Source organism: Sapajus apella, unplaced genomic scaffold (assembly GCF_009761245.1).
Source record: "Sapajus apella isolate SASKATOON/1434 unplaced genomic scaffold, GSC_monkey_1.0 scaffold159, whole genome shotgun sequence".
In the NCBI taxonomy this organism is placed as follows: Eukaryota; Metazoa; Chordata; class Mammalia; order Primates; family Cebidae; genus Sapajus; species Sapajus apella.
In genome coordinates, this window is record NW_022437099.1 from 641,855 (window position 1) to 668,596 (window position 26,742).

Here is a 26,742-nt window from a genome sequence, read left to right on the forward strand (position 1 = left end):
TGCAGGGCTGCCTTCCTGGGCGTGCGTCCTGCAGGATGCTGAGGCCCTGCAGTGTCGAGCCGCGCTTGGTTTGATTCTCCGTTGTCACCAAGGTGAAATGCTCAGTCATTGTTGAGCATGGACTCTGCATTTTCATTTTGCACTGGACTGGGCTCCTCTGCAAGTTATATAGCCTCTGAGGAGGTATTGGCCCTGAGAACATACAAAACATTGTCCGGTGACTCTATGCAAATCTCAGCTACACAGGCAGCCATCTTTCACTTGCTCATGAGTGGGGCCTGTGAGTCCCTGAGTCTGGTTGCCTCTGGGATACTTTTCCAAAGAAGCCTGTGGCAGCAGCATGAGATTCCCACATTGACCAGCGTCGTGCTGACGAATTTGTGTTTTCTGGTGCCCCCTACAGGACCACTTGTCTTACTTCCACTTTGTGGGGCGGATCATGGGGCTGGCTGTGTTCCATGGGCACTACATCAACGGAGGCTTCACAGTGCCCTTCTATAAGCAGCTCCTGGGAAAGCCCATCCAGCTCTCGGATCTGGAATCCGTGGACCCGGAGCTGCATAAGAGCCTGGTGTGGATTCTGTAAGTATTGACTGATGGTGCATGGTCACCTGGCGTGGGGCACACCACCACCTCTGTTGTCTGTATGCATGCGTGTGCATGTATTTTGGGGATGGGTGCGAAATTGAAGAAGAGACACAAAGAAGCCATTGTATTATATAACCTGAAACAAAAAAGAAGGTTCTTTGGGAAGCCAGGGTGGGCAGATTGCTTGAGCCCAGGAATTTGAGACCGGCCTGGGCAACATCGTGGGACCCCACTACTGCAATAAATACAAAAAAACACCAGATCTAGCCTAAAAAAAAAATACTCAGTTGCCTTATTTTCCTCGTGATGTTGGGCCAGCTTCTCTTCAGGGACTAGATTCTTTCGTTTCCTTGAATTATGAAGGTAAGATCACGAACATTAACAGGCTACTCCCCAGGCCCGGTGTGGGGCGTGTGTGACACTCACGGGTGTCTCCAGTTAACCTACACAGGGGCCAAGCCCGTATCAAAACAAATTGAACATTTAGGTACCTCTGCTTTAGAATTATTCTAGACATTCTGTTAAGGACAGCAGGCAATGACAAGATGAACTGTGAGTGTCATGGGTCTTGCGGATTTCATGGGGATGAAAGATCAGGCTCTGCTCTGGCAGACAGAAGGAATGTGGATAAGTTGGAGTAGGGGCCTCCTAGTTATGTCCCATGTTCCAACTTGAAAAGGGGACTCCAGGGGCTGGGTAGAAAATCTTCCACTCAGAGTGTTGGCTCATTGCCTGTTATCCCAGCACTTTGGGAGGCTGAGGTGGGCAGATTACTTGCCATTTCACTTGAGATCAGGAGTTCGAGACCAGCCTGGCCAACATGGTGAAACCCCGTCTACTAAAAACACACACGCAAAAAAGCCGGGTGTAGCATGTGCCTGTAGTCCCAGCTACTCAGGAGGCTGAGGCAGGAGAACTGCTTGAACCCAGGAGGCAGAGGTTGCAGTGAGTTGAGATCGCACCACTGCACTCCAGCCTGGATGACAAAGTGAGTCTCTGTCTCAAAAAAAAAAAACTTCCATTCTGCTTACGGCTCAAAAATTGTGGCAGATTCAAGAGCTAATTTTCACTTTTAAGTGCTTTTGCATTTGAACTGATGTGTTTCGAAAGACTGGCTCTAAGGGGAGAAATGTATTTTCTTGGCATGGCTTCATCTCCAGGTCAATTTCCTGCCTTCTATGCTGCCCTCCTTCTATGAGTGAGGAAGCCAGGAGTCGGGGACATCTGGAACCAGAACTGTGGTCTCCGGGTCCTCCCAGCACCATTTGCTATGCCGCCCCCATATGGGTTCCGTGTCCACCTGCGGCTGTCCTCTCTCGCAGCCTGGGTCTGGGAGTCCTAAACGCTGTCTGTCTACCCGATGGCCCTACCTGATGTTCCTTTCGTTGGCACGTTGTGGCTGAACTCTAACCGACGTCACCTTCTGTCTTCAACAGAGAGAATGACATCACACCGGTGCTGGACCATACCTTCTGCGTGGAACACAATGCCTTTGGGCGGATTCTTCAGCATGAACTGAAACCCAATGGCAGAAACGTGCCTGTCACAGAGGAGAACAAGAAAGAATATGTCAGGTAAGTCGCCTAGGGGGCACAGCCAGGTACCTAGGGCATGACTGAGTTTGCATTTAGTTGCTGTAGCTCATTTGCTGTGTGAGGCCTGCGTGTCCGTGATGGCTACTGCTTGTGATCAGATCACAGGAACAGAAGTGATTTTCAGAAACTGACAGCTCAGCAGCCGCATCAGGGATCTGCTTGGAGGGGTCCTGATGAGGCCAGGCCTGCCTGAGGGACAGAGCCCACGTGGGGAAGGACCTTCAAGTGACGACCTAATTCTGGGTGCAAAGTTGGGGGGCCAAGGAGAGAGTAGCTGCTTGGAGGGTCTTATGATCCGTCCAAGGAAGCCACCCTATCAGTCTTTTCCATCCCTAAGTTGAGGCAAATCCATGTTCAGGCCTAGGCACTGGCAGCTGAGAAGTGCGTGGGCATGGCTGTGTGCCCGGCTGTCCTGCGCTGTCCTTTTGATTGCACTTTTAAACATTTTTAAATGTTTAACATTTGATACAGGGTCCTGCTGTGCTGCCAGGCTGGTCTCGGACCCCTGGCCTAAAGCAATCCTCTTGCTTTGGCCTCCCAAGGGGTTGAGATTACAGGTGTGAGCCACCATGCCTGGCCAGAACGTGCTTTCAAGTTACAGCAATTGATGTGACAAGTCGGGTTCAATCCTGCTGTTTTCAGTAGCGAACCAGAATGAATCAGGGCACGTGCTGAGTCATTTTTAACGTGATGCTAAGCTTTGGTACTACTAGCTGGTGGGGTTTTTGTGTGTCTTGGTGGGGAGATCTAGAGGGGGCCCCCAATACGTTCTCATGTTTGTCAGACTGTGACATCAGAACCTGCTCAAGGGCTGGGTGTGGTGACTCATGCCTATAGTCTCAGCACTTTGGGAGGCCAAGGCGGGCAGATCACCTGAGGTCAGGAGCTTGAGACCAGCCTGGCCAACATGGTGAAACCCCATTTCTACTACAAATACAAAAATTAGCCAGGCATGGTGGCAGATGCCTGTAAGCCCAGCTCCTAGGTAGGCTGAGGTAGAAGAACTGCTCGGAGGTTGCGGTGAGCCAGGATTGCGCCACTGTACTCCAGCCTGGGCGAAGTGAGACCCTGTCTCAAAAACAAAACAAAACCTGCCTATGGAGGAAAATCCACTTGGCGTTGCGTCCAACTTGTGAGTTTTTCTTGCAGGTTGTATGTAAACTGGAGGTTTATGAGAGGAATTGAAGCCCAGTTCTTAGCTCTGCAGAAGGGGTTCAATGAACTCATCCCTCAACACTTGCTGAAGCCTTTTGACCAGAAGGAACTGGAGGTACGTGCCTGCTGTGCGGAGTCCACCCAGGGCACTCAGGGGCTCCCCCGTGGCTGGCGTCTGCCTGTTTTAAATCCTTGATGCAGGGTGTGGCATGCGCTGTTTTCTAGAAAGCCCAGGAGCTCTTGGGGTTCCCAGAATAGAGTCAGCTGGAGCAACAGCGGGGAGTAGAGGGTGTTTATGTCAGTTGGTAACCAGTGAGATGTCTGCATGGTGGTCGGAAATCTGAATAACTCCCGGGACGTTGTTCAAGGTGGTTGTGGCTTCTCTCGTTTTCAGGATCTCTAGCAGGGAGATCACGTGGCCCTCTCCTTTCCTGGGAAAACCAGGTTCTCCCACAACTTACTGCCTTTTATTCTGGCTGTTACTAGATCAAGAACAAGGGGATACTGTCCTCTCCAGTCCTGCTCATGCGCTTGAACAGTGACTCATTCATCCCTTACTGTCGCTGGTGCGAAACAGCTCAAGCCTTGTAGATTGTTCTCCGAGTCTTTCTACTGCCAGTGAGGAGAGCCTGGGAGCCAAGAGCTTGGATGGGGCAGTAGTTCTGGGGTGAACTTTTGTGTCCTTTTTTTTTTTTTTTTTAAAGACAGAGTCTTGCTTTATTGCCCAGGCTGGAGTGCAGTGGTGCAATCATGGCTCGCTGCAGCCTCGACCTCCCAGGCTGAAGCGATCCTCCCACCTCAGCCTCTTGAGTAGCTGAGGCTACAGGTGCATGTCACCACGCTGGGCTAATTTTTCTATTTGTTGTAGAGACAGGGTTTCGCCATGTTGCCCAGGCTGGCCTTGAACTCCTGGGCTCAAGTGATCCACCCAACTTCAGCCCCCACAAAGTGCTGGGAATATAGTGGCATGAGCCACTGCACCCAGCAGGGGATGAACTTTTTAAGCAAGTTGCAGAAACACATCCCATCTACCCCAGCCCCACGTAACTCTTGCTGAATTCTCCTTTCTTCAGACTTGAAACTTCACGTCCCTGAGTGTCCTGGAGAGACCCCGGGACGTGCTCTTACTCACGGTTGGCTCTGTTCAGTGTCACTGGGTGGTTCTTTAATACTCACTCCTCACCAATGCAGAGCAGAAACCCTGCTTTGGTTGTAAGATGATGTCCCATCAGTAGCTGTGCACCGTGGTCCTCTGGGTTGGAGGCCAGCCTGGAGGAGGCGAAGGGAAGCATGTACCACAGGTCTTCTGTTCGTAGCTTTCTTCCTGTCTCAACTACTGTCTAGTTTCTTTGGACACAGCCACTGCTTTGTTTGGGAACTGACTTTTCACTTGTGTGTGTGTGTTGGGTACTTAGGAGGCGTGTCCTGACGTGGGTTTATACATTTTGGGAGTAACTCACCTTTCGGCACCTCCTCAGCTGATCATAGGTGGCCTGGATAAAATAGACCTGAACGACTGGAAGTCAAACACGCGGCTAAAGCACTGTGTGGCCGACAGCAACATCGTCCGGTGGTTCTGGCAAGCAGTGGAGACGTTTGATGAAGAAAGGAGGGCCAGGCTGTTGCAGTTTGTGACTGGGTCCACACGAGTCCCGCTCCAAGGCTTCAAGGCTTTGCAAGGTGACTGACGTGGAGGCGGGGCTATTTGATTATACGTCTCTGCAGGCTGTGGGCAGGAAGAGTGAAGGTGGCTGGGATGTTTTTCTGAGACGTGTGCTAGAAAATGGCATAAGGAGTATTCTCCAATAATGAATGCTCTGCGCTGCAGAGGGGGCCACCTGACAGGGGCTGGGTGTAAGCAAAGACTGCAGAGCCACTCTCGGGCACGGGGGTTCCCCCTCCTCACTGCTTCCAAAAAGCCAAGAGGGTCTGGCCAGCAGGGGTCGTTGAAGTGTCTGGGAGGCCTTGCACTTTCCGTCTCTGTGAGCCCAGCTTAGCCAAGACCCTGGTTAGGGAGCTGTGGGGGAACCACCAGTCTCAGTGGCTCCGAAGCTTGAAGCTACACATGAACCCCTACTTAGCCACAAACACACCGAAAGGTGCTGTGATGCTCACTCTGATTAAGCCACTTGAGTTGCTGGAAGTGGGGTGGAATTCTGTGGTAGAGGTGCCGATCTGCTTGTAGGTCATCTTTTACACTTAGGGCTTGGAGGAGATGCTGCTGGAAGGAGTGAGGTGAAGGGTGTCACCGTACTGAAGTTTAGCTGACTAGACTGTAAATGCTGATAGACATACAGACACACTGAGAAGACAGAATATTCCCTGACTTGCTGGGTCAAAGGAGGTCATCAGGGCACCTGCCTCTTTTCCATCATGACCTCTGCCTATGGATTTGCTGCCAGGGGCCCAGCATGAATACAAAGTGGTTGGAGGCTGAGACTCGCTCGTATATGGGAGCCTCCATCTGCCTGACCAGCCTGACCATGACAGCTGCCCCCAGAGCTTGCTGGAGCCTGTTATTTACAAAGCCTTTCTCCTTCAGTTCTCCCAACAACCCGGAGAGCCTGGCTGAGCGGGAATTAGCCCCATTCCATGGAAGAGGAAGCTGTGACTCACTGAGGTCACGGGATTTATTTTCCCTCCAAGGGGGAAAAAAAAACCCTGGAAGGTGTGAGCGGTGAGCCAGGGCAGGAATCCAGGCTTCATGACCATGCTGCCATCGTCCTGCCTGCAGCAGGCCCATGTGCTAAACTTTCCTGCTTAGAATCTCTGTCATCATAAGGGTCTCATCAGTCCCCTAATCAGATGGACTTCAGGCCAGTGTCCCTGAAGTGTCTAGAAGGTGGGTCAGAGGTGACCAGGGCTCACCTGACAGGGTCACAGTCCAGTACCGGAGTGCTGGTGCTGAGGGAAGGGAATGACTGGCAGCAGGGCCAGGCAGAGTGGCCAGGGCCCTGCAGGAGGTCTCTGAAGCCCTCACTTGGGCATGTCTGGTCCAGCCTGTCCTGACTCCCCAGGAGATCAGGGTCAGAGGGTGTGGAGTGTAACGGGGAGGAGCTAGCTTCCTGCCCCAGGTCCCCAGGAACCAGGGGGATGCATTCCAAGACCCTCTGCCCAACATAAAGATGGGATCTCTGCTTGTCCTCAACTCTCCTGGATTCCTGTCCTAACAAACATTGACCTTAGCCCAGGTTGAAATGAGTATCTGTGAATATACAGGAGCAAGGGGCAGCAAAGCCCAGGCCAGTGGCCTCTGTGCCCCCCTTCCCAGTGCCCGGCAGCTAGCGGTCTTTGTGCTGGCCAGCCTGGTGCTCATTTGGGGCTGAGTTTGGGGAGACCTGAGGAAGCAGGGGCCTGGTGCCTCTCCCTGCCCTACAGAATTGGTGGGCCAAGTCATCTATTCCAGAGGGTGGGTACAAATAGCTTTGATCCTCAGGGAGCCTATTTGGAGCAGGCTCATGGTCAGAGTGTACTTTAGGAGGGTCCTTAGCCGTCCTTGTTCTGCCCCCTGGGATATTCTTAAAATGTCTGAATTTTGGCTGGGTGTGGCAGCTCATGCCTGTAATCCCAGCACTTTGGGAGGCCAGGGTGGGTGGATCACCTGAGGCCAGGAGTTTGAGACCAGCCTGGGAAACATGGCGAAACCCCGTCTCTACTAAAAATATAAAAATTAGCTGGGAGTGATGGCATATGCCTGTAATCCCAGCTACTCGGGAGGTTGAGGCAGGAGAATCGCTTGAACCCAGCCATCAGATGTTGCAGTGAGCCAAAATTGTGCCACTGCATTCCAGCCTGAGCAACAGAGAGAGATCATGTCTCAAAAAAAAGTTTGCATTTTGTCACTTTGATGGCCACTGCAGGCATATCCTAAAACCAGGCCTGTGAACTCCACGGCCCTCTCACAGGACAGCCTGCCTGGTTGTGGGGGGCTGGGAACGTGGTCAGGGCCTTGGCTCGTGGGGGGCTGTGTGGCCGGGACATGCCATGGCTGTGCCTCTGAAGTGCATTAACTAGAATGTTGTCTCGTAAGGTTCTACAGGCGCGGCAGGGCCCCGGCTGTTCACCATCCACCTGATAGACGCAAACACAGACAACCTTCCGAAGGCCCATACCTGGTAAGCACTGCGGCCGGCAGGTCACTGAGTCCTGGGGGCCTGTCCTGGAGGATGCAGGCGGTCACTTTAGTTTTGTTTTGAGACCGAGTCTCTGCCAAAATATTTTTGTCACCATCAGAACTCAAAAGCCACAGCACCTGAGACAGACGGAAAAATTCTACAGTTGAATGACAATTCTGAAGCCCTCAAGCAAGTGACTTTTTCCCCAACATGACAACATTGTATAGAGCGGCTTTACTGGCCATGTAACAAAATAGGTATAAGAGGATCAAAATTATTGCTAAACTTGGCGGGGCGTGGTGGCTCACACCTCTAGTCCCAGCACTTTGGGAGGCTGAGGCGGGTGGATCACAAGGTAAGGAGTTCGAGACTAGCCTGGCCAACATGGTGAAACCCCGTCTCTACTAAAAATATGAAAATTAGCCAGGCGTGGTGGCACATCCCTGTAATCCCAGCTACTTGGGAGGCTGAGGCAGGAGAACTGCTTAATCCTGGGAGGCGGAGGTTGTGGTGAGCTGAGATCATGCCATTGTACTACAGCCTGGGAAACAAGACTGAAACTCCATCTCAAAAAACAACAACAACAACATAAATCTACAGCATATGTAACCTAAAATTTAAATAGAGATTTTCTCTTGATTTAGCTTTTTGTTTGGTTTTTCGAAATGGAGTTTCACTCTTGTCACCCAGGCTAGAGTGCTGTGGCACAATCTCGACTCACTGCAACCTCCGCCTGCTGCATTCAAGCAATTCTCATGCCTCAGCCTCCTGAATAGCTAGGATTACAGGTGCCTGGCACCACGTCTGGCTGGTTTTTGTGTTTTTAGTAGAGATGGGATTTCACCATGTTAGCCAGGCTAGTCTGGAACTCCTGACCTCAGGTGATCCGCCTACCTCAGCTTCCCAATGCGCTGAGATTACAGGTGTGAGCCACCGCTCCTGTCCTCATGCTTTTAAAGCTGTTTTCTGATTTGTAGGACTGTGTTTCATGTATGCCAAGTCTTAATGAGTGGCAGTAGCGCTGTATCAGATGGGACAAGTACTTTGCAGCATGCCACACAAAGGCTATCAGAGTCTAATTTTGTGATGTGCATGTAATTAACACTGGTGTTTCGGTGGAGCATGGCTACCACCCCAGCGTGCTCAAGTCTTCCTTTTTGCCAGGTCTTGTGCATATGTGTGTGTGTACATGCACCTGCTCGTAAGGAAAATTGGCCAGTGTTTCAGTTGGATGCATTAGTCTTCACTTTATCTGACATTTCTGGTCCCCATCTTCTTGGAATCCTGCTTATGACAGATGCACCCTGTCTACTGACAAATGTTTTCTTCCTAAATTTTAACTTAAAAGTGACTCTCCATAGATTACTCCCTGTATGTTTTAAAAATCCAATCACTTGCACACACTTTGTCCTGGAACCATCCATTGAGACAAGCAGCCGCATCTCCTTGGGGGAACCAGTTCCAGATGCTGCTGAGATGCCCCAAGAGGTGGTGGAAGGTTCCTGACTTGGAACCCAAGAATGCGGGATCAAATGTTAGCTGTGACACCCTGACATGCGATTTGGGGCAAGTGGCCTCATATTTCAACAACTTGGTTTTCCACATCTGTGAAACGGGGATTAATACAGCTGGTCCTGGACCGTGGTGGGTGCCAAGGCCCTGCTCCGAGATGGCTGTGTTGTCCCATTATGGAAACACGCCACATTGGGTGGGTGCCTACTCACAAGGCTTTTGTCCTTAGCAGTTTAGTGCCTGGAATAAGATAAATGTGAAAAGTAGCCTCTGAAGCTTCAGACAAAAGTGTGCCTGCCCTGGAACCCGGCTCTGTAGAGATAGAAACCGTCCCTAATTGCTTACCCCTAGGAAGTCAAGAAGTCACTCATTGTCCTCTGGGTCACAATTTTGTATTTTTTTGGTTTGCTTCTTAAAGGACATTTTTCTTTCCACAAATATTAGAAACCAGTTTCCCCTTGGAAATACAGAGTCAAAAGTTGAATATTCATTTCATCTTTTAAGGATCTGTCATGTTACTAGTTTTGGGATCTATTTTGTTTTTGCAGGGAATTTTCCAGACTGCCCCATTTTGGTCTCAGATCAAGTCCCAGAGAAGCAGACAGACATGCAGTACGTTGTCAGTGATGACGTGCCTGACAGCCAGTTTGGGTTACAGGGGCTGCCAAAGAGGCATTCCCAGCACAGAGAAGGAATTTCTCCCAAAGACAGACAAACCAAAAACAAGTGGAGAACATTGTCCTGATAGAAGCAGTAAATAGTAATTTGGTTATGTTTTGGTTGTGAAGGCCAAAGACTTACTCTGCTGTGTGTTGATTGGGCACAGTGGTTCATGCCTGTAATCCCAGCATGTTGGAAGGCCAAGGCAGGAGGATCACTTGAGGCCAGGAGTTTGAGAGCAGCCTGGGCAACCTAGTGCGACCCTGTCTCTACCAAAAAGCAAAAACAAACTAAAAATCTTTGTATTAGAAGCAGAAAAGCACAGAGGGAACACGGATAACTCATCACCTCCCCCATCCCGCCCCCATTCCTTTCCCCCTCCCATACACACTTCTTGTCACCTGTCCTTGGCCTTGAGGTTGGTCCTAGGGCTGGACTGCCCATGCGGTGACTCTCATTCTCTTGTCCTTTTTCAGCTTTAACCGGATCGACATTCCACCATATGAGTCCTATGAGAAGCTCTACGAGAAGCTGCTGACAGCCGTGGAGGAGACCTGCGGGTTTGCTGTGGAGTGAAGAACAACCAAAGGCAACAGAGTCTAGCTCATGGCCACCAGACCAAAAGCATCCAGCTTCTGTGCGCCTCCTGCAAAGCTGGCAGAGGCCCTGGAATTCCAGATCATCTGAGGGGAAAGGGTTGTCTCTCTCCTTTCTGTTGCGGGAGGGGGATGGGGGACTTTTGTTGGTGGCTCCCACCCATACATCCCTCCTTATTATAGTACTCCCACCCACTTCCATCACCCATCCAATAAAATGCAGCCAGGGCCTTTGGCTTCGGTCACAAGGATATTCTGCTATGGTTGCAACCCACGTGGTGATAAGGCTCACGGCCCTGAGCTCTTTATAGGAGCATCAGCTCACAGTTAGGGGACTGAGCGTGGTTGACTGAGGGTTTGGAACTGGTGGCTGTCCCAGCTATTCCATCTCTAAACAAACAGCCTGGAGGCCCCTTTTCAATTTGAGCAGCTGCTAGATATCTTACCAGAGCTCAGATTACAAATTTCACATTCCAGCAGCCTGTTATGGGTAGCAGAAATTCCCAACTGAAAAGTAACTATATAATGTATGCTTATTGGAATTCTGCCACAGCAGGAAGGTTGAGTCAAAACATGTTTCCCCTTTGAAAGGAGAAGGAATTGGAGCAGCTTTTCCTGGAGGCCCAAGGTATTTCTTTTCTGGGTATCTTGGCTGAAAATTTTGTTTTACAAAACGAGAAAAATGATCTTTCAAGGGTTCCTTTTGCTGCATTATCTGTCCAGTTTGACCTTTTTTCAGTGAAAACACAAAGTCACAGAGTGTATAAAAGAACAGACCAAAACCAGCCCTAGAACCAACCAGTCAGTCCCAAAGCTGTGAGCTCTGCGCCACTGCTGTCCATAGAGGCATCGCCTGTGTCACTGAAAATACTAGTGAACCACGATGCAGCAACTGCTAAGAGCTAAACTAACAAAATGGCGTTACCATGGCTGCTGGCTTGGTGTGAACTCGCTTAAAAGCAATGGGGAAAGGATAACCTCGAGGCAAATCCACCCAAAGATACTGTCTACAAAAAGCAGGGTGTGGACGCAAACCTGTGACCGCGGGGGTCAGGGGTCGACTACACACTGCCTCATGTGGCCCCTTTCCCAGTGGCAGCCGGTGACAACTGCTACTCGGTTCGCTTGCCCAGATGTCTTCGTACGACGAGCAAGGCCAAAAGCAAGCCTAGACTCGAAGTTTCTGACACCATCTACAGTTTGCATAAAAGTCAAACAGTGTTTTAAAGTGGCTTGATGTCCAGTAGCTGAACTTTGGCAAAAAACAGCGGCAACCAATGTTCCTGTATGGTTTCTTTGTTGTTGTTTTTGTTTGGGGGTGGGGGAAAGTACAGGGTAATTCATTAGCAAGACATTACACTGCTGTCGAAGTCTCTGGGATCCCGCTGTGGGTCTGAGATGGCCTGGGAAGAACCTTGCGGATGACTGTTTTTTATCTGTTCTTTTTGTCACTGTTACCTTCTGGGCTGCTGAGGTTCTAGAATGGACGGGCTGCCAAATGAGGTTTGCTGAAGGAGGAAAGTTTAATCCCTTATGCCAAAAGTCCAGGCCAAATGGTGGGCTTAGCCTCTTTCAAAAGTTCTGCCTTGCCCCAGGTGGGCGTATCCTGTGTCTCATTCACCATGATGCTTCCTGAGGGCGTTCTAGAAGCCCATTCCCCAGTGGCTCTATCCAGCCTTTCCTTGCATCTTCCTCTTGAAGGCGAGGAAGTGAAAACTACAGACCTCCCCCAGAGAGCCCACTCTCTATCTTGAGCCTAACCCGCGGGAGGCGGGAGAGACATCCATCCAAGAACTGAAGCAGCCTCCAGGATGAGGTCGGAAGTACCACCTGATTTTCCTGGTGGTGGTATCCAAAATCTGCCGTAATTAGGAAGGAAACCAGGGTCTTGTGGTTTAAAAGACTTTGAAGCAGGAATGTTGCATTTGACGCCTTTAAAACTACCTTTTTGCTGTTGGGAGGAGTCAGAGGCGAGCCTTAGCAGCTGTACCTGCCAGCCTCAGGTGGTCGGTGCTGCCCTGCCTCTCGTGCCGCGTGTCGCTTCAGCCCAGAGCCAGAGGGCTGTGTCCTCCACGGGTGGCCCTGGCGGACACATGCGTTCCCGTCCCAGCCCAGCCTGTCTCTGCTTTTCCACTTCCACCTGCGTGTGGGTTTGCCGCCTTGTCATCGGTCGTGTGAGTGTTGCAGACCTTTCCAGAGCTCCAGTTCACTCTTTCTAAACAGGCCTCCCTGTCAGTGGTACTGCGCTCCTAGAACCTTCAGTTTCTATGATGGTTGGTTTAGTCCTTTTGAACCACCCCCAAGAACTCAATACGCAAAAGGTAAAAGCTCCCGACTGTTCTACTTTGGGTCCGCGCAAAGCACGTCCATGTGTGATCTCTGCGTGGCCCTTCTCGGTGGTCCCAGGCGATCCAGCCATGCCCCCTGCCCCTCTGCCCAGATGCTTCAGGGGCCCAACCTTTCAGGCTTGCCCTCACCAGCGGCCATCAGCCGACACTCAGGGATGCAGCAAACACCACTCCACCAGTGCTTTCAGCAGGAAGAGCCGAGGCTGCCTGGGAGGCCCTGGGCGATAGGAAAAGGGCTCTCTCAAATTCTGAAAAGAGAATCTGCCACCAGATCGAATTCCGACCCCTAATTTGTTCGGCCGTATGGTTCGAATTCAGATTAGGTGGGTCACCCAATCTGAGATGTCAGGAAAGGCCTTCTGCAGACAAAATGTCTCCCCCACCCCCCATCTGCAGCCAGGTGTGTGCCACACGGCAGCCTTCCCGAAACATAGTATGGATTTAAAAAATTTGTTTATTTTTGTTTCTCAACCACTTTATAATGTATTTTTAATTTATTTTGTAACGTCTTGTTTTTAAGTATTGCTGCTATCCTTCCCACTGTTTTTATCGCTGATTTATTTTGTGAAAGTTGTACACTAATGTTCTGTTTTATGTCAAAATCAAAAGTATTTAATGATATACTAGTTCTATTTAATGTGGTTATGGAACCAGCTGGAAACACAAAACAAACAGTGATTGTACAGCAGGCTGGACCCAGGAGGTCAGGTTCATTTTGTTACATATGCAATAAACTCACGACTTTACATTTTTGGCGTCTGGTACTTTGGTGTGGAAATGAGATTCCAATGTCTTTGCAAACCCACAAGAAAGGAAGTATGTAGGCAGGAGTACTGGCAAGGGCCTTCCAAGGACAACTGATGACACTACGGTAGTCGGTTAAAAGCGCTCTATCAAGCAAAAGCATGGAATTGAGAAAGTTTAGAATTTCTTTGCACACTTTCCCCCCCTTTTTTCCTTTAAAAAAAAATTGTAGTAAAAGCTGGGTGCAGTGGCGTATGCCGGCAATCCAGCACTTTGGGAGGCCGAGGCGGGTGGATCACGAGGTCAGGAGATTGAGACCACCCTGGCCAATATGGTGAAACCCCATCTCTACTAAAAATACAAAAATTAGCTGGGCATGGTGGTGTGTGCCTATAGTCCCAGCTACTCGGGAGGCTGAGGCAGAAGAATCGCTTGAACCCAGGAGGCGGAGGTTGCAGTGAGCCAAGATCGCATGACTGTACTCCACGTTGGTGACAGAGCGAGATTCCATCTCAAATAAATAAATAAATAAATAAATAAAACAATTGTAGTAAAGTACTGTCAGCCCTACATATTTGTGGATTCCACATCCATGGATTCAACCGGGGATCAAAAATATTTTTTTGGCTCGGTGTGGTGGCTCCTGCAATCCCACTTTGGGAGGCCAAGGTGGGTAGATCACATGAGGTCAGGAGTTGGGAGACCAGTCTCAGCTTCTTGGGAGGCTGAGGCAGGAGAACTGCTTGAACCCGGGAGGCGAAGTTTGCAGTGAGCCGAAACTGCACTCCAGCCTGGGTGACACAGCAAGACTCCAGCTCAAAAAAAATTTTTTTTTTTTTTAAAACATATACTTGCATCAGAACATGCATAGATTTTTCATTATTCCCTAAACCATATAGAATAAAAACTATTTACATGGCCTTTATGCTGTATTAGGAATTATAAGCAATCTAGAGATGTTTTAAAATATACAGGAGGATGTGCATGAGGATGACTCTTATTTTTTTGAGACAGAGTCTGTCACCTGTGACACAATCTTGGCTCACTGCAACCTTCGCCTCCTGAGTTCAAGCAATTCTTCTGCTTCAGCCTCCCGCGTAGCTGGGACTACAGGGGTGTGCCACCATGTCCAGCTAGTTTTTGTATTTTCAGTAAAGATAGGGTTTCACCATGTTGCCCAGGCTGGTCTTGAACTCCTCCACCCACCTGACATTCCAAAGTGCTGGGATTACAGGTGTAAGCCACCACACCTGGCATTATTGACATCTTAACAAAGTCAAGTCTTCCAATCTATGAACATGGGATGTCTTTTCAATTTATTTAAGTTTTAACTTATTTACATAATATTTGGTTTTCAGCAGACAAATGGAAACTCATCTGCTTGGTTAGATTTATTCTTTTAGATGATATTATAAACATAATTGCTTTAAATTATTTTGTGTGTCATTCGTGGCTGGTACATAGAAACATAACTGCATTTGTGTGTCAATCTTGTACCCTAAAACTTGGCAAAAATTGATTTCCTACCTCTGGTGGCTTTCCTGTGAATTCTTTGCCATTTTCTATCTGTAGGAGATAGCTTTGCCTGTTCCTTCCAATTTGGATGCCTCCAATTTCTTATCTATTAGCTCTGGCTTATACTTTCCACTACAATGTGGAACAGCTGTGGCAAAAGTGGGAATTTCTGTCTTGTTCCTGATCTCAGGGGGAATGCTTATATGTAGTAAAATGCCCTTCTGTATCAGTTGAGATGTACATGTTTTTTTCCCTCTGTTCTATTAATGTGATGTGCTACACACTGATTGATTTTCTTATGTTGAGCCACCCTTCTTCTCTTCCTGAGATAAATTCCACTTGGCTGTGGTAAATAATCCTTTTATTATGGTCTTGGGGCCAGGCATGGTTGCTCACACATGTAATCCCAGAACTTTTGGAGGCCAAGGTGGGCAGGAGTTCGAGATCAGCCTGGCCGACATAGTGAAACCCTGTCTCTACTAAAAATACAAAAATTAGCTGGGCGTGATGGCAGGTGCCTATAGTCCCAGCTACTCAGGACGCTGAGGCAAGAGAACGGCTTGAACCTGGGAGGTTGCAGTGAGCCAAGAGCACCATTGTATTCCAGCCAGGGTGACAGTGAGATTCTGTCTCAAAAAAAAGAAAAAGCTGTTGGATTCAATTTGCTAATATTTTGTTGAGGACTTTTACATCTATATTCATAAGGGATATTGGTCTAGAGTTTTCTTGTAGTGTTTTTGTCTGGGTTTCAAATCACAGTAATGCTAGCCTCATAGAATAAGTTAGGAAGCATTATTTCCTTTTCTACTATTTGGAGGGGTTTGAGAAAGACTGGTATTGATGGAATTCACCAGTGAAGCCATCTGGTCTTGAGCGTTTCTTTGTTGGGACATTTTTGATTTTTGATTCAATCTTCTTACTAGTTACCAGTCTATTCAGATCTTCTGTTTCTTCATGATTCGGTCTTGGTAGGTTGTAGAGTTCTAGGAATCTATCCATTCCAAGTAGGTTGTTCAATTTGTTGGCATAGTTGTTCAAAATACACTAATAATCCTTTATATTTCTGTAAAATTGGTAATAATGTCTCCTCTTTTCTGATTTTAGTTGATCTTTCTTAATCATCTAAAGTTTTGTCAATTTTGTTGATCTTTTTTGAAAAACCAACTCAGCTTCATTGATCTTCATCATTTATCTAACCTTTCTTTCCATAATATTCATTTTCTTACTGCTGTTAGCTTTGGATTTAGTTTTTCTTTCTAGTTCCTTAAGGTATAATGTAGGTTGTTCATTTTAACATAAATATATACAGCTATAAGTTTCCTTGGTCATGGTGAATAATCCTTCTTAGCACTGCTTTCACTACATTCCATAAATTTTGGTATGTTGTTTTCATTTACATTTGTCTCAAGATATTTTCTAATTTCCCTTGTGATTTATTCTTTGACCCATTGGTTGTTTGTTTAAAAGCATCTTGTTTCATTTCCACATATTTGTGAATTTCCCAGTTTTCTTCTGTTACTGATTTCTAGCTTCATTCCGTTGTGGTCAGAGAAAATACTTTGTATGACTTCAGTCTTAAATTTATTAAGACTTGTTTTATGATCTCTCCGGAGACAGTCCGTTCTTGAGAATGCTCCATGTGTATTTGAGAAGAACGTGTATTCTGCTTGTTGCTGGGCAGAGTGTTTTGCATATGTCTGTTCAGTCCAGTTGATCTATAGTGTTGTTCAAAAGTCCTATATTTCCTTATTGATCCTCTGTCTAGTTATTAATAATTTATTGAAAGTGGGGTAGGCCGGGCGCGGTGGCTCAAGCCTGTAATCCCAGCACTTTGGGAGGCCGAGGCGGGTGGATCACGAGGTCAAGAGATCGAGACCATCCTGGTCAACACGGAAATCCCGTCTCTACTAAAAATACAAAAAATTAGCTGGGCATGGTGGCGCGCGCCTGTAATCCCAGCTACTCAGGAGGCTGAGGCAGGAGAATTGCCTGAACCCAGGAGGCGGAGGTTGCGGTGAGCCGAGATTGCGCCATTGCACTCCAGCCTGGGTAACAAGAGCGAAACTCCGTCCCAAAAAAAAAAAAAAAAGAAAGAAAGTGGGGTATTGGGCTAGGCCCAGTGGCTCATGCCTATAATCTCCACACTTTGGGAGGCTGAGGCGGGTGGTTCACTTGAGGTCAAGAGCTTGAGACCAGCCTGACTAACATGGCGAAACCTGTCTCTAATAAAAATACAAAAATTAGCCAGGTGTGGTGGCGCATGCCTATAATCAGCTACTCTGGAGGCTGAGGCAGGAGAATCGCTTGAACCCAGGAGGCGGAGGTTGTAGTGAGCTGAGGTTGTATCACTGCACTCCAGCCTGGGTGACAGAGCAAGACTCCATCTCAAACAAACAAACAAAAAAGTTGAGTATTGAAGCTTTGTACTATTAAAATGCAGCTATTTCACCCTTCACCTTTGTTAGTGTTTGCCTGAGTCTCTCTGGGTTTATCCTAGTTGGAAAATCATTGAGCTTCCTAAACTTGTATGTCCATTTCTTTCTTCCAATTTGGGAAAGTTTTGTCCATTATTTTTTCAAATAAGCTCTGTCCCCTTCCTGTCTCTCTTCTCTTTCTAGAACTTCCATAATGCCTAAACTGGACATCTTGATGTGTCCCATAAATCCCTTGGGCATTTCATATTTTCTTTTTGCTCCTCCAGTTCAGTGATTTCAAATGATCAGTTTTCCAAGGTCTCTGATTCTTTCTTTTGCCTGTTTGAGTTGGCTGTTGAACCACTGTATTGAATACTTAATTTATTGTATTTTTCAGCTCCAGAATTTGCTTCTTTTAAATAATTTTTTTGTTGATATTCTCATTTTGTTCATATACTGTTCTCCTGTCTTTGTTTTCTTTTAGCTCCTTTAGCATCTTTCAAACAGTGGTTTTAAAGTTATTGTCTAGTAAGTCTGCTGTCAGGGCTTCCTCAGTGATGGTTTCCATTGATTTGTTTCTTCCTTTTCTATTTCTTCGTGTATCCTGTGATTGTTTCTTGTTCAAAACTGGACATTTGAATCTGGAAATCAGATTCTCCTTTTTTCCCCCAGCATTTGCCCTTGTTTCCCCACACCAGCTATTGAGGGTATCTCTGGATCAACTTGAGGTGAAAGCTTAAAGTCTTCCCATGTCTCTTCTGACTGTGCATATTTCTCTATGTATATGCAGTGGCTTTCTAAATTGCCCTGTATACACATTTATTTCACAGTTTATTTGAATGGTCTGCTCAGCGACTCACAAGGCTGCAATCAAGGTGTCAGCCAAACTGTATTCTCATCTCACGGCTCGACCTGGGAGAATCTTCTTGCAGGCTCCTCTGGGTTGTTGGCAGAATTCATTTTCATGTGGCTTTGTGACTGAGGGACTTGGCATCTTACTGGCTGTTGGCAGGAGGCCCAAGTAAGTTGTCCACACACTTGCTTTTCAATATCCTAATCCTTAAGCTTGGTTCCCCAAATGGAAAAACAGGAAAGAAGAAAAACAACTGAGGCTGTTCCTTAAATCCTCTGGAAGCCACTTCAGCCAGTAGGGAATGCAACAATGGCTGCCGCCTATATGTCTGCACTTCTGCAATCAAAACACTGAACACTTGATATGTGGAGGACAAGACTTCCACCCTGGCTTCAGGAAGTCATGCCAGGAACATGGACATGGCTGCCTACCACAAGACTCAGGCTGGGGAGACGCTAATATCCTAAAGGCTGAGATTGACCAAAATTAATGGCAATATACCAGCCAAGAGTTTCCTTGGAAGTTGCAAGCATTCAATGAGACTCCAGAGTTCCAAAACAGTTACCTCAGACAGATTCTGCCACTCCAATTTTTGTCTTGGTGGGGAGAGAGATTCCTTCCTCTTCTGTCCCCTTCCTGATCATCACTCCTGTCATATCTGCTTTTATGATTTCCTACCCTGGCACGTTCCAGGAGAACGTGCAGTGTGTCTGTGAGCTTAGCCAGCAGACACGGTCCTGTACTCTGACATCTGCGAGACAATGCTGCGCTCTAGGTTAGGGAACGTGTATTTGGCTTGTTAGGCATTTTCTATAGTCAAGAGTCAGAATGTTTTCAGGTTTTGATCTCAGTGTTATCACTAGGTAGCTGGGGCTTTAAACAAGTTGGTCTGCCTGTCTGTGCTCACATCTATCTGGTCTACTATCTTGGTGACGTTTTTTTTTTTAAAGCAGAGTTTTGCTCTTATTGTCTAGGCTGGAGTGCAAATGGTGTGATCTCGGTTCACTGCAACCTCTGCCTCCTGGGTTCAAGTTATTCTCCTGCCTCAGCCTCCCAAGTTGCTGGGATTACAGGTGCCTGCCACCACACTCGGTGAATTTTTGTATTTTTAGTAGAGATGGGGTTTCACCATGTTGGCCAGGCTGGCCTCGAACTCCTGACCTCAAGTGATCTGCTCGCCTTGGCCTCCCAAAGTGCTGGGATTGCAGGCATGAACCAATGACCTTTTTTTTTTTTTTTTTTTAGATGGAGTCTCCCCCTGTTGCCAGGCTGGAGTGCAGTGGCACGATCTTGGCTCAATGCAACCTCCAACTCCCTGGTCCAAAGGATTCTCCTCCTGAGTATCTAGGACTACAGGCATGTGTCACCACGCCCAGCTAATTTTTGAATTTTTAGTAGAGATGAGGTTTCACCCCATTGGCCAGGATGGTCTGGATCTCCTGACCTCATGATCCACCTGTCTCGGCCTCCCGACATGCTGGGATTACAGGCGTGAGCCACTGCGCCTGGCCGAGCCAATGACTTTTTAAAAACATGCTCTTTTGAAATGTTCTCTTTGTTCTTTCATCTTCCCTTCCACCACAAGCGCTGCAGCTTCCTCAGGTAACCAGGGCGTCCTTGTCTTCTGAATTTTATCTGATGATCACATACAGATATATATATGTGTACACATTTTTCATGTGTACAGATTTTTTTCCCCATGTCTATACTCTCAAATAGGATGACTTTGTTGACAGCAGAGCTACAATGTAGGATCAAGTACTGGCTTTGGAACATGACCTTGGATATTATCCTGATACAAAAGCCAGGCGCCAAAAGAAAAGTACAGACTAATAGTCCCCGTGAATATTGACGTAAGATTTTCAACAAAATACTAGCAAACCAAATTCAACAGCATATTAAAAGGACTATACACCATGATAAACTGGGATTTTTTCCTGGGATGTGGCAAGGAGGAGTCAACAAATGAACAGCTTAAAGAGGAAAAACCACAAAATCATCTTAATTGATACAGAAAAAGCATTTGACAAGATTTATCACCCTTTCAGATAAAAACTTCCAACAAACTAGGAATAGAATGAAACTGTCTCAACATAATACAGGCCGTTATGCAAAACCCACAGCTAAGATCATACTTAACGACGAGGAACGGATGCCTGTTTTTGCCCCTTGTACTCAACACAGTAGTGGAAGTTCTAGCCAGAACAATTAGGCGAATGGGGAAAAAAAGTCCAATTGGAAAGGAAGAGATCAAATTATCTGTTTACAGACGACGTGATTATAGAAAACGCTAAAGAAAACCGACTATTAGAATAAACATTCAGCAAAATTGTAGGATACAAGAATCAACATATAAAAATCAGTTGTATTTCTGTATACCAACAATAAATAATCCAAAGAGGAACTAAAGAAAACCAATCCATTTACAGTGGCATTAAAAAGAATAAACAGGCACGTGCTTAACCAATGAAGTCAAATACTTGTATACTGAAAAACATAAATCATTCATTAAAGAAATTATAGGCCGGGCGCGGTGGCTCACGCCTGTAATCCCAGCACTTTGGGAGGCTGAGGCGGGTGGATCACGAGGTCAAGAGATCAAGACCATCCTGGCCAACATGGTGAAACCCTGTCTCTACTAAAAGTACAAAAAATTAGCTGGGCATGGTGGCATGTGCCTGTAATCCCAGCTACTTGGGAGGCTGAGGCAGGAGAATCACTTGAACCCAGGAGACAGAAGTTGGAATGAGTGGAGATCACACCACTGCACTCCAGCCTGGGCAACAAGAGCATATCTCCATTTTCAAAACAAAAAACACAGCCACCAGAAAAGGCCAAATACTGCATGATTCCACTTACATGAGGTCTCTAGGGTCATCACATGCACAGAAACAAAGTAAAATAGTAGTTGGCAGGGGCTGGGGGAAGGGCTGATGGGGAGTGAGTGTTTAATGAGGACAGATTTTTCTGAATGGGAAGATGTGCAAGTTCTAGAGATGGATGGTGGTGAAGGTACATAATACCACTGAACTATGCACTTAAAATGAATTCAAATGGTCAATTTTATGTTATACACACCTTACCACAAACATAAAAAGAAGTCCGATAATAGTACTTGCCTTGAAATGGTGTTTGGAGAATAACGGTGTTTGAAGGTTGCAGTGAGCCGAGATCACGCCACCCCACTCCAGCCTGGGCAACAGAGCAAGACCTTGTCTCGAAACACACACAAACACACAAACAAAAAAACCCAACATTTTAGCAGAAACAGAAAAAGACATCCTCAAATTTGTATGAAAGTGCAAGGGACCCCAAATCCAAAACAGTCTTGAAAAAGACGCACAAAGTCGGAGAACTTACACTTTCTGGTTTCAAATCATACTAAAAAGCTCCGGGAAGCAAAACTCTGGTGGCATACGGACAGACACAGGGAGCCCGGAAATCAGCTCTCCACACTGTACACAGTCAACTAATTTTTTGACAAGGGTGCTGAGACTCTTATTAACAGACTGTCTTTTCATCAAAATGATGCTGGGAAACTTGATATCCACAAGTCAAAGAATCTGGCTGGACACTTCGCTTACAGCATATACACAAATTAACTCGAAACGGACCAAAGACCTAACGTTATGTGTTAAAACTAAAACTCTTAGAAGAATATATAGGGGAAAAGCCTCATGGCATTAGATTTGGCAATGACTTTTTGGTATTACATGAAAAGCACAGGCAACGAAAGGAAAAATAAATCGAACTACATCGAAATTCAAAATTTTTGAGCATCAAATGACAGTATCAACAGAGTAAAAAGGGAACCCACACAATATCAGAAATTATTTATAAACCATCTATCTCCAAGGGATTACTATCCAGACTATATAAAGAACTGTGAGTCAGCAACAAAAACAACCCAATTGAAAAACATGTAGAGGACTAGAAATGACACATCTCCAAAGATACACAACTGGCTCACAAGCATATGAAAAGCTGCTCAGCCTCACTCACCAACAGGGAAATGCAAATCAAAACTGCAACCAAGCACCACTTTGTGCCTATTAGGATGGATGTCATAAAACAAAAACAAACAAACAGAGCATCGCAAGTGTTGGCAAGAATGTGAAGACACAGAAAACCACACATATTGCTGGTGGGAACGTAAAATGATACAGCTGCTATGGAAAACAACATGGCAGTTCGTCACATAATTAAAGACAGAATTCCTACGTGATCCAGCAATCCTACTTCTGGGTATATAACCACAGCAACTAAAAGTAGGAAACTGAACAAATATCTGCAAGCCTATGTTCACAGGAGCATTATTCATAGTGGACAAAAGCAGCAACCCAAGTGTCCATCAATAGACCAATGAATAAACACAATGTCTACACAGACAAGGAAACGCAATTCAGCCTTAAAAAGAAAGGAGAGTCTGACACACCCATAGATGAGCTTTGAGGTCACTGTGCGAAGTGAAATAACACAGTCACGAAACACCAGGTGCCTGAGGTCAGGAGTTCGAGATCAGCCTGGCCAACATGGTGAAACCCCATCTCTACTAAAAAATACAAAAAATTAGCTGGACATGGCAGTGGGTACCTGTAATCCCAGTTACGCGGGAGGCTGAGGCAGGAGAATCCTTGAACCCAGGAGGCAGAGGTTGCAGTGAGCCGAGACCACGTCAGTGCACTCCGGGCTGGGTGACGAGTTAAACTCTGTCTCAAAACAAAAACAAACAGAAAACAATCAGAAAAGGACAAATATTCCATGATTCCACTCATATGAGATCCTTAGAGTCATCAAATGCAGAGACAGAACGTAGAATGGTAGTTGGCAGGGGCTGGGGGAAGGGCTGATGGGGAGTGAATGTTTAATGAGGACAGATTTTTCTAAATGGGAAGATGTACAAGTTCTGGAGATGGATGTGGTGAAGGTACATAATGCCACTGAACTGTGCACTTAAAATGAATTCAAATGGTCAATTTTATGTTATACATACCTTATCACAAGAATAAAAAGAAGTCTAATAATAGCACCTGCTTTAAAATGGTGTTTGGAGAATAAGGGCACAGTCTCTGCGTGGTCTGGACCCTCCTCACTCTGGAGCTGGCAGCCTCCCTGGCCCAGCTCCCAGCAGTGCTGTGCTGGGGTAGACAGAGCTGAGGCTCCTGGTCACCGAGTTGCTGCCTGAAGGGTGCCCACATCCAGCTCTTTGATCTTTCCACATGGAGCTCAGGAGATGCCAGATCTTCACTGGGGAGGCGATATCTCCCAATTTGGCTGTTCCAAGGTTGGTTTTCCCAACAACCAGAGGGAGGGCATGGGTGAGCCTGGCAGGGAGCCAGGTCTCTTCCTCACCAGTAGCGCCAGCTCCAGACTCCATTCTCCAGCGTGAAAGACAAATGTCCCCCAACCCTAATGCCACCCACATATCTACACAGACACCACGCTCCATGGAATGCAAGATAACTCACTCAGCGGCCTATACCTTGTCACACGCAATGAGGACGCTCGGAGGGGCATGGTCTCTGCTCAGGCCTGATGTCAGCAAGACGCCCATCCACTGCCAGACGGGCATACAATCACTCCTCATTTGCAAAGCACGGCTCCCATCATTCCAGAACCCACAACACAGTCTCACAAGACAACTCTTTGCAAGGAGCTGGGAAGTAACTTGAGTCCAGTCAGATTGGCAAAAATGGCCTCCTGGCCTTGACCTGTGGCCCAGGGGGCAGCATGGGGGCTTGGAGTCAGGCTGGATGGGGTTCAATCCCAGTTTCTCCACAACTGCTTCAGATCTTGGACAAGCTTCTCACCTTCTCCGAGCTGGAAACTCCCCCTCAATAAAGTGGGAAACAGCTCCTCTGGCCTGAGGACTGGAGCCCAGCATAAAGGCACTGACTGCAGCTGCCCGCACTGCCCACTGCAAACCAGCCTGCGCCCAGGTTGTAACTCAGCAACAGAACCGTGATCCAAAGCTGCCAGCGGACATCAGGTCATGGCCCTTTCATTTGATTCTGTGGTGGGATTTGAGTCAACTCAGCTGTAGGCATCATTTCGTGGTCACCTGGAACAATGGCAGGTAAATGGAAAGCAAGGAGAGTCAAGGGCTGGAGAAGGTTCTGTGGCCTGGGGCAGAGGCCAAGAGAGGGCTCCGTGTTGCCCCGTGCCCTGGGTCCTGTAAAGGGACATCTTCCTGGAAGAAACGTCACACTTCCCAACAGGCAAGTCCTTTCCGATTCAGGGCTGGTCACATTAGCCCTAGAGTGGCAACCTCATCCCTCTTCCTGCGCTGTTTCTGGCATCAGGGCACGTGCTCCTCGGGGACTGCCCCTCCCACATGAGGGCAGGCCTGGCCGCGGTATACACTGGATGAAGCACAAGGAGGAGGTGGAGCTGGGCGCAGAGTGCTTCATGCTGAGCCTCCGGGCATGCTTCAGGCACACTCTGCACACGTTCCACACATGCATGTTACATGGCAGCAGCCTGGAAACACATCAACACAGCTGAGTGCTCTGTGTCCCGGCACCCTGACCCGCTGCTGAGGTCGGGCCGCCATTCCTCGTCGCTGTGACTGAATACACTCTGAGCTGGCTTCCCACGCCCCAAGTCACAGCTTCCCCCGTGATCACAGCAGCACTGTGCCTACCTGGGCAGTGCATGCTGTCACCAAGAGGCTACACTGAGGAGCCCACACTGCCCCTGGGACCTCTGCTTCCCAAGGGGCTGAGGGACGTTGAGAGGGAAGAAACCTCTCATGGAAACAAACATTTTAACATAAATAATGGACAATAAACCCTTTTATAAAATATTTATTCTAAAAAAAAATCACACTGTACAAATTTAGATAGAACATTCTCAATGCTCAGATTTATAAAAATGTGAACAGAAAGACTGAAGTAGCAAAGGAACTTACATTTCTGTTTTGTCTTTTTAAATTAGGAAGGTAAAAGTGATTTTTCTTCAGGTACAATGATAGTAAACGTCTAGAAGACATCCAAAGAACCAGAAATAAAAAGCGCAGGAGCCACCTGCAGACTCTCAGTTCTGTCTCCACCAGCGGAATCCAGGTGGATGTGGTGTGGCGCTCCCACAGGGTGACCTGACCCATGGATCCACGCTGAACACTCAGCGAGAATCGCAGGGCGGGCTGCGTACAACCTAAAACTCTGTGCTCAGAAAAACCAGCACGATCAGTTCATCATCTCCTGTGTCTCAAACAAAATGGGTTTTCTGTACACTTGTTACAAAGGTCTGTACAAAAGCACGAAGCTACTGTGAGGTTTTAAAAATGGACGGTTGGGAGCTGCTCGTACGGTTCCGCCTGTACATTCACAGAGGGAGGACACCATAAAAAAAGGACTCACCCAGAAATTCCAGACTGGAGAATCCTGGCTTCTTAAAAGATCATTTAAAAGCTTGGAGTAAGTTCCAGCTCTACCATTTCTAACCGCCTCGCCCACAGTCGTCACCAGCTCCCTCTTTCCCACACAAACTATCAGGAAAGTAACTGCAACCCAGTGAAACTGCAGGACTTTCGTGAATAAAATGAACGAGGCAGAGAGAAGTGGTAAAAGCCGCGGGCTCAGAGCCTGGGGCTCCCTTCACATTCCGGGTGGCTGAGGCGGCCTCGGTCACAGCCAGGGGTGCCAGGCGGGGTCCATGCGGCACAGGTTGTCCAGGCTGTTTGCTGCAGCCACCAGGGTGTTCACCTTGCTCTCCCCGCCTTCAAACTGGGCGAGGTTGTGCAGGCGGGTCATGATGGCGGTCACGGCTTTCTGAACTAGGGACACCAGCTGCTGGCTGTCCATGTTCTCTGGCTGCCCGGCGGCTGAGAGAGGAGAGGACGTGTCCTCCTGTGTTTTTTTGTGCCAAGCAATGATCTCGTCCCGGAGCACGGTTTTCAGAATGCCATCCACCTGCGTGAAGGAGAGAATGTGAGGACTTGTGTTGAACCAAGAACAGCCCAGAGGGGCAGCTTCCTCACAAGGCAGGGCTCAGTCACAGCGGCTGTCCAGGACCACCAGGGCTGGTCAAGCCTCAGCACTGGGCCTGGCCATGTGCCCTCAGGATGGGCTGGGGAAGCTGCTGGGGGACACACGCCCTCCTCCACTTGAAGCAGCAGCCAGAAGACCTTAGTGCTGGGCAGCACAAATCTGGGTGGCACAGGTGGCCACATTGCGACTGGGGCTCCATCTGCTTATTTACTTGACGCCTTCCAGTGTCTGCTGAGTGTCGGGCAGGCCTGTTCCAGGCACTACAGCCGAGAGTGAACCAAAGAGAAAACCATCCCCTGCCCTCACAGCAAAGAAGGACGTAACCCACAGGGGTGCTGGCCACGGGGGAAAATGCAGAGCCCACGAGGCAGATAAGCAGCTCCCTCAAGGCTGTGATGTGTGTGCACCTGAGCGGCTCTGGCCTGCGCCAGACGATGCAGAGACCCACCTTGAAGTTTGGCTGTGCGAAGCACCGGGCCACCGCGATCATGGACGCCGTCAACGGGCCGGAGACACCGATGGTGGTCAGAAACTCAGAAATGTTGGGTGTGAGGCGGAATGGGACGGGGCGGTTGGCATCCAGGTCTCCAGTCGCGTCGTTTATGTCAAATCGAAAGTAGGCAACATTCAGTTTGCCAGTGTCCTAAATTTCAGAA

The 26,742-nt window shown here is 47.8% G+C and overlaps 2 protein-coding genes and 1 long non-coding RNA gene across 27 annotated transcripts in view; 1 reads left to right on the forward strand and 2 right to left on the reverse strand.

The window, feature by feature from the left end:
- Nucleotides 1–13,317, forward strand: part of SMURF1 (SMAD specific E3 ubiquitin protein ligase 1) — a 120,131-nt gene extending 106,814 nt beyond the window's left edge. For 3 of the 8 annotated variants that reach the window (XM_032266560.1, XM_032266555.1, XM_032266559.1), the window contains 6 exons: nucleotides 404–582; nucleotides 2,025–2,162; nucleotides 3,333–3,453; nucleotides 4,817–5,018; nucleotides 7,378–7,453; nucleotides 10,102–13,317. In XM_032266560.1, coding sequence (XP_032122451.1) covers nucleotides 404–582; nucleotides 2,025–2,162; nucleotides 3,333–3,453; nucleotides 4,817–5,018; nucleotides 7,378–7,453; nucleotides 10,102–10,201 — 816 coding nt within the window. In that variant the 3' untranslated portion in view covers nucleotides 10,202–13,317. Of the gene's footprint in view, nucleotides 1–403; nucleotides 583–2,024; nucleotides 2,163–3,332; nucleotides 3,454–4,816; nucleotides 5,019–7,368; nucleotides 7,454–10,101 lie in introns of all 8 variants that reach the window. The other 5 variants (XM_032266556.1, XM_032266553.1, XM_032266557.1 and 2 more) reach the window with 3 other exon arrangements.
- Nucleotides 1,962–9,986, reverse strand: LOC116541990. The gene is made up of 3 exons (XR_004265028.1): nucleotides 9,311–9,986; nucleotides 7,451–7,590; nucleotides 1,962–2,128 (listed from the first exon to the last, which is right to left on the reverse strand). It is a non-coding gene; the product is annotated as an uncharacterized LOC116541990 (long non-coding RNA).
- An 11,568-nt stretch (nucleotides 13,318–24,885) lies between the features above and the next one.
- TRRAP (transformation/transcription domain associated protein) overlaps nucleotides 24,886–26,742 on the reverse strand; it is a 135,680-nt gene continuing 133,823 nt past the window's right edge. For 16 of the 18 annotated variants that reach the window (XM_032266562.1, XM_032266576.1, XM_032266574.1 and 13 more), the window contains 2 exons: nucleotides 26,535–26,729; nucleotides 24,886–26,008 (listed from right to left, as the gene is read on the reverse strand). In XM_032266562.1, the coding sequence (XP_032122453.1) occupies nucleotides 25,724–26,008; nucleotides 26,535–26,729 (480 nt within the window). In that variant the 3' untranslated portion in view covers nucleotides 24,886–25,723. The remainder of the gene's footprint in view (nucleotides 26,009–26,534; nucleotides 26,730–26,742) is intronic. The other 2 variants (XM_032266569.1, XM_032266575.1) reach the window with 2 other exon arrangements.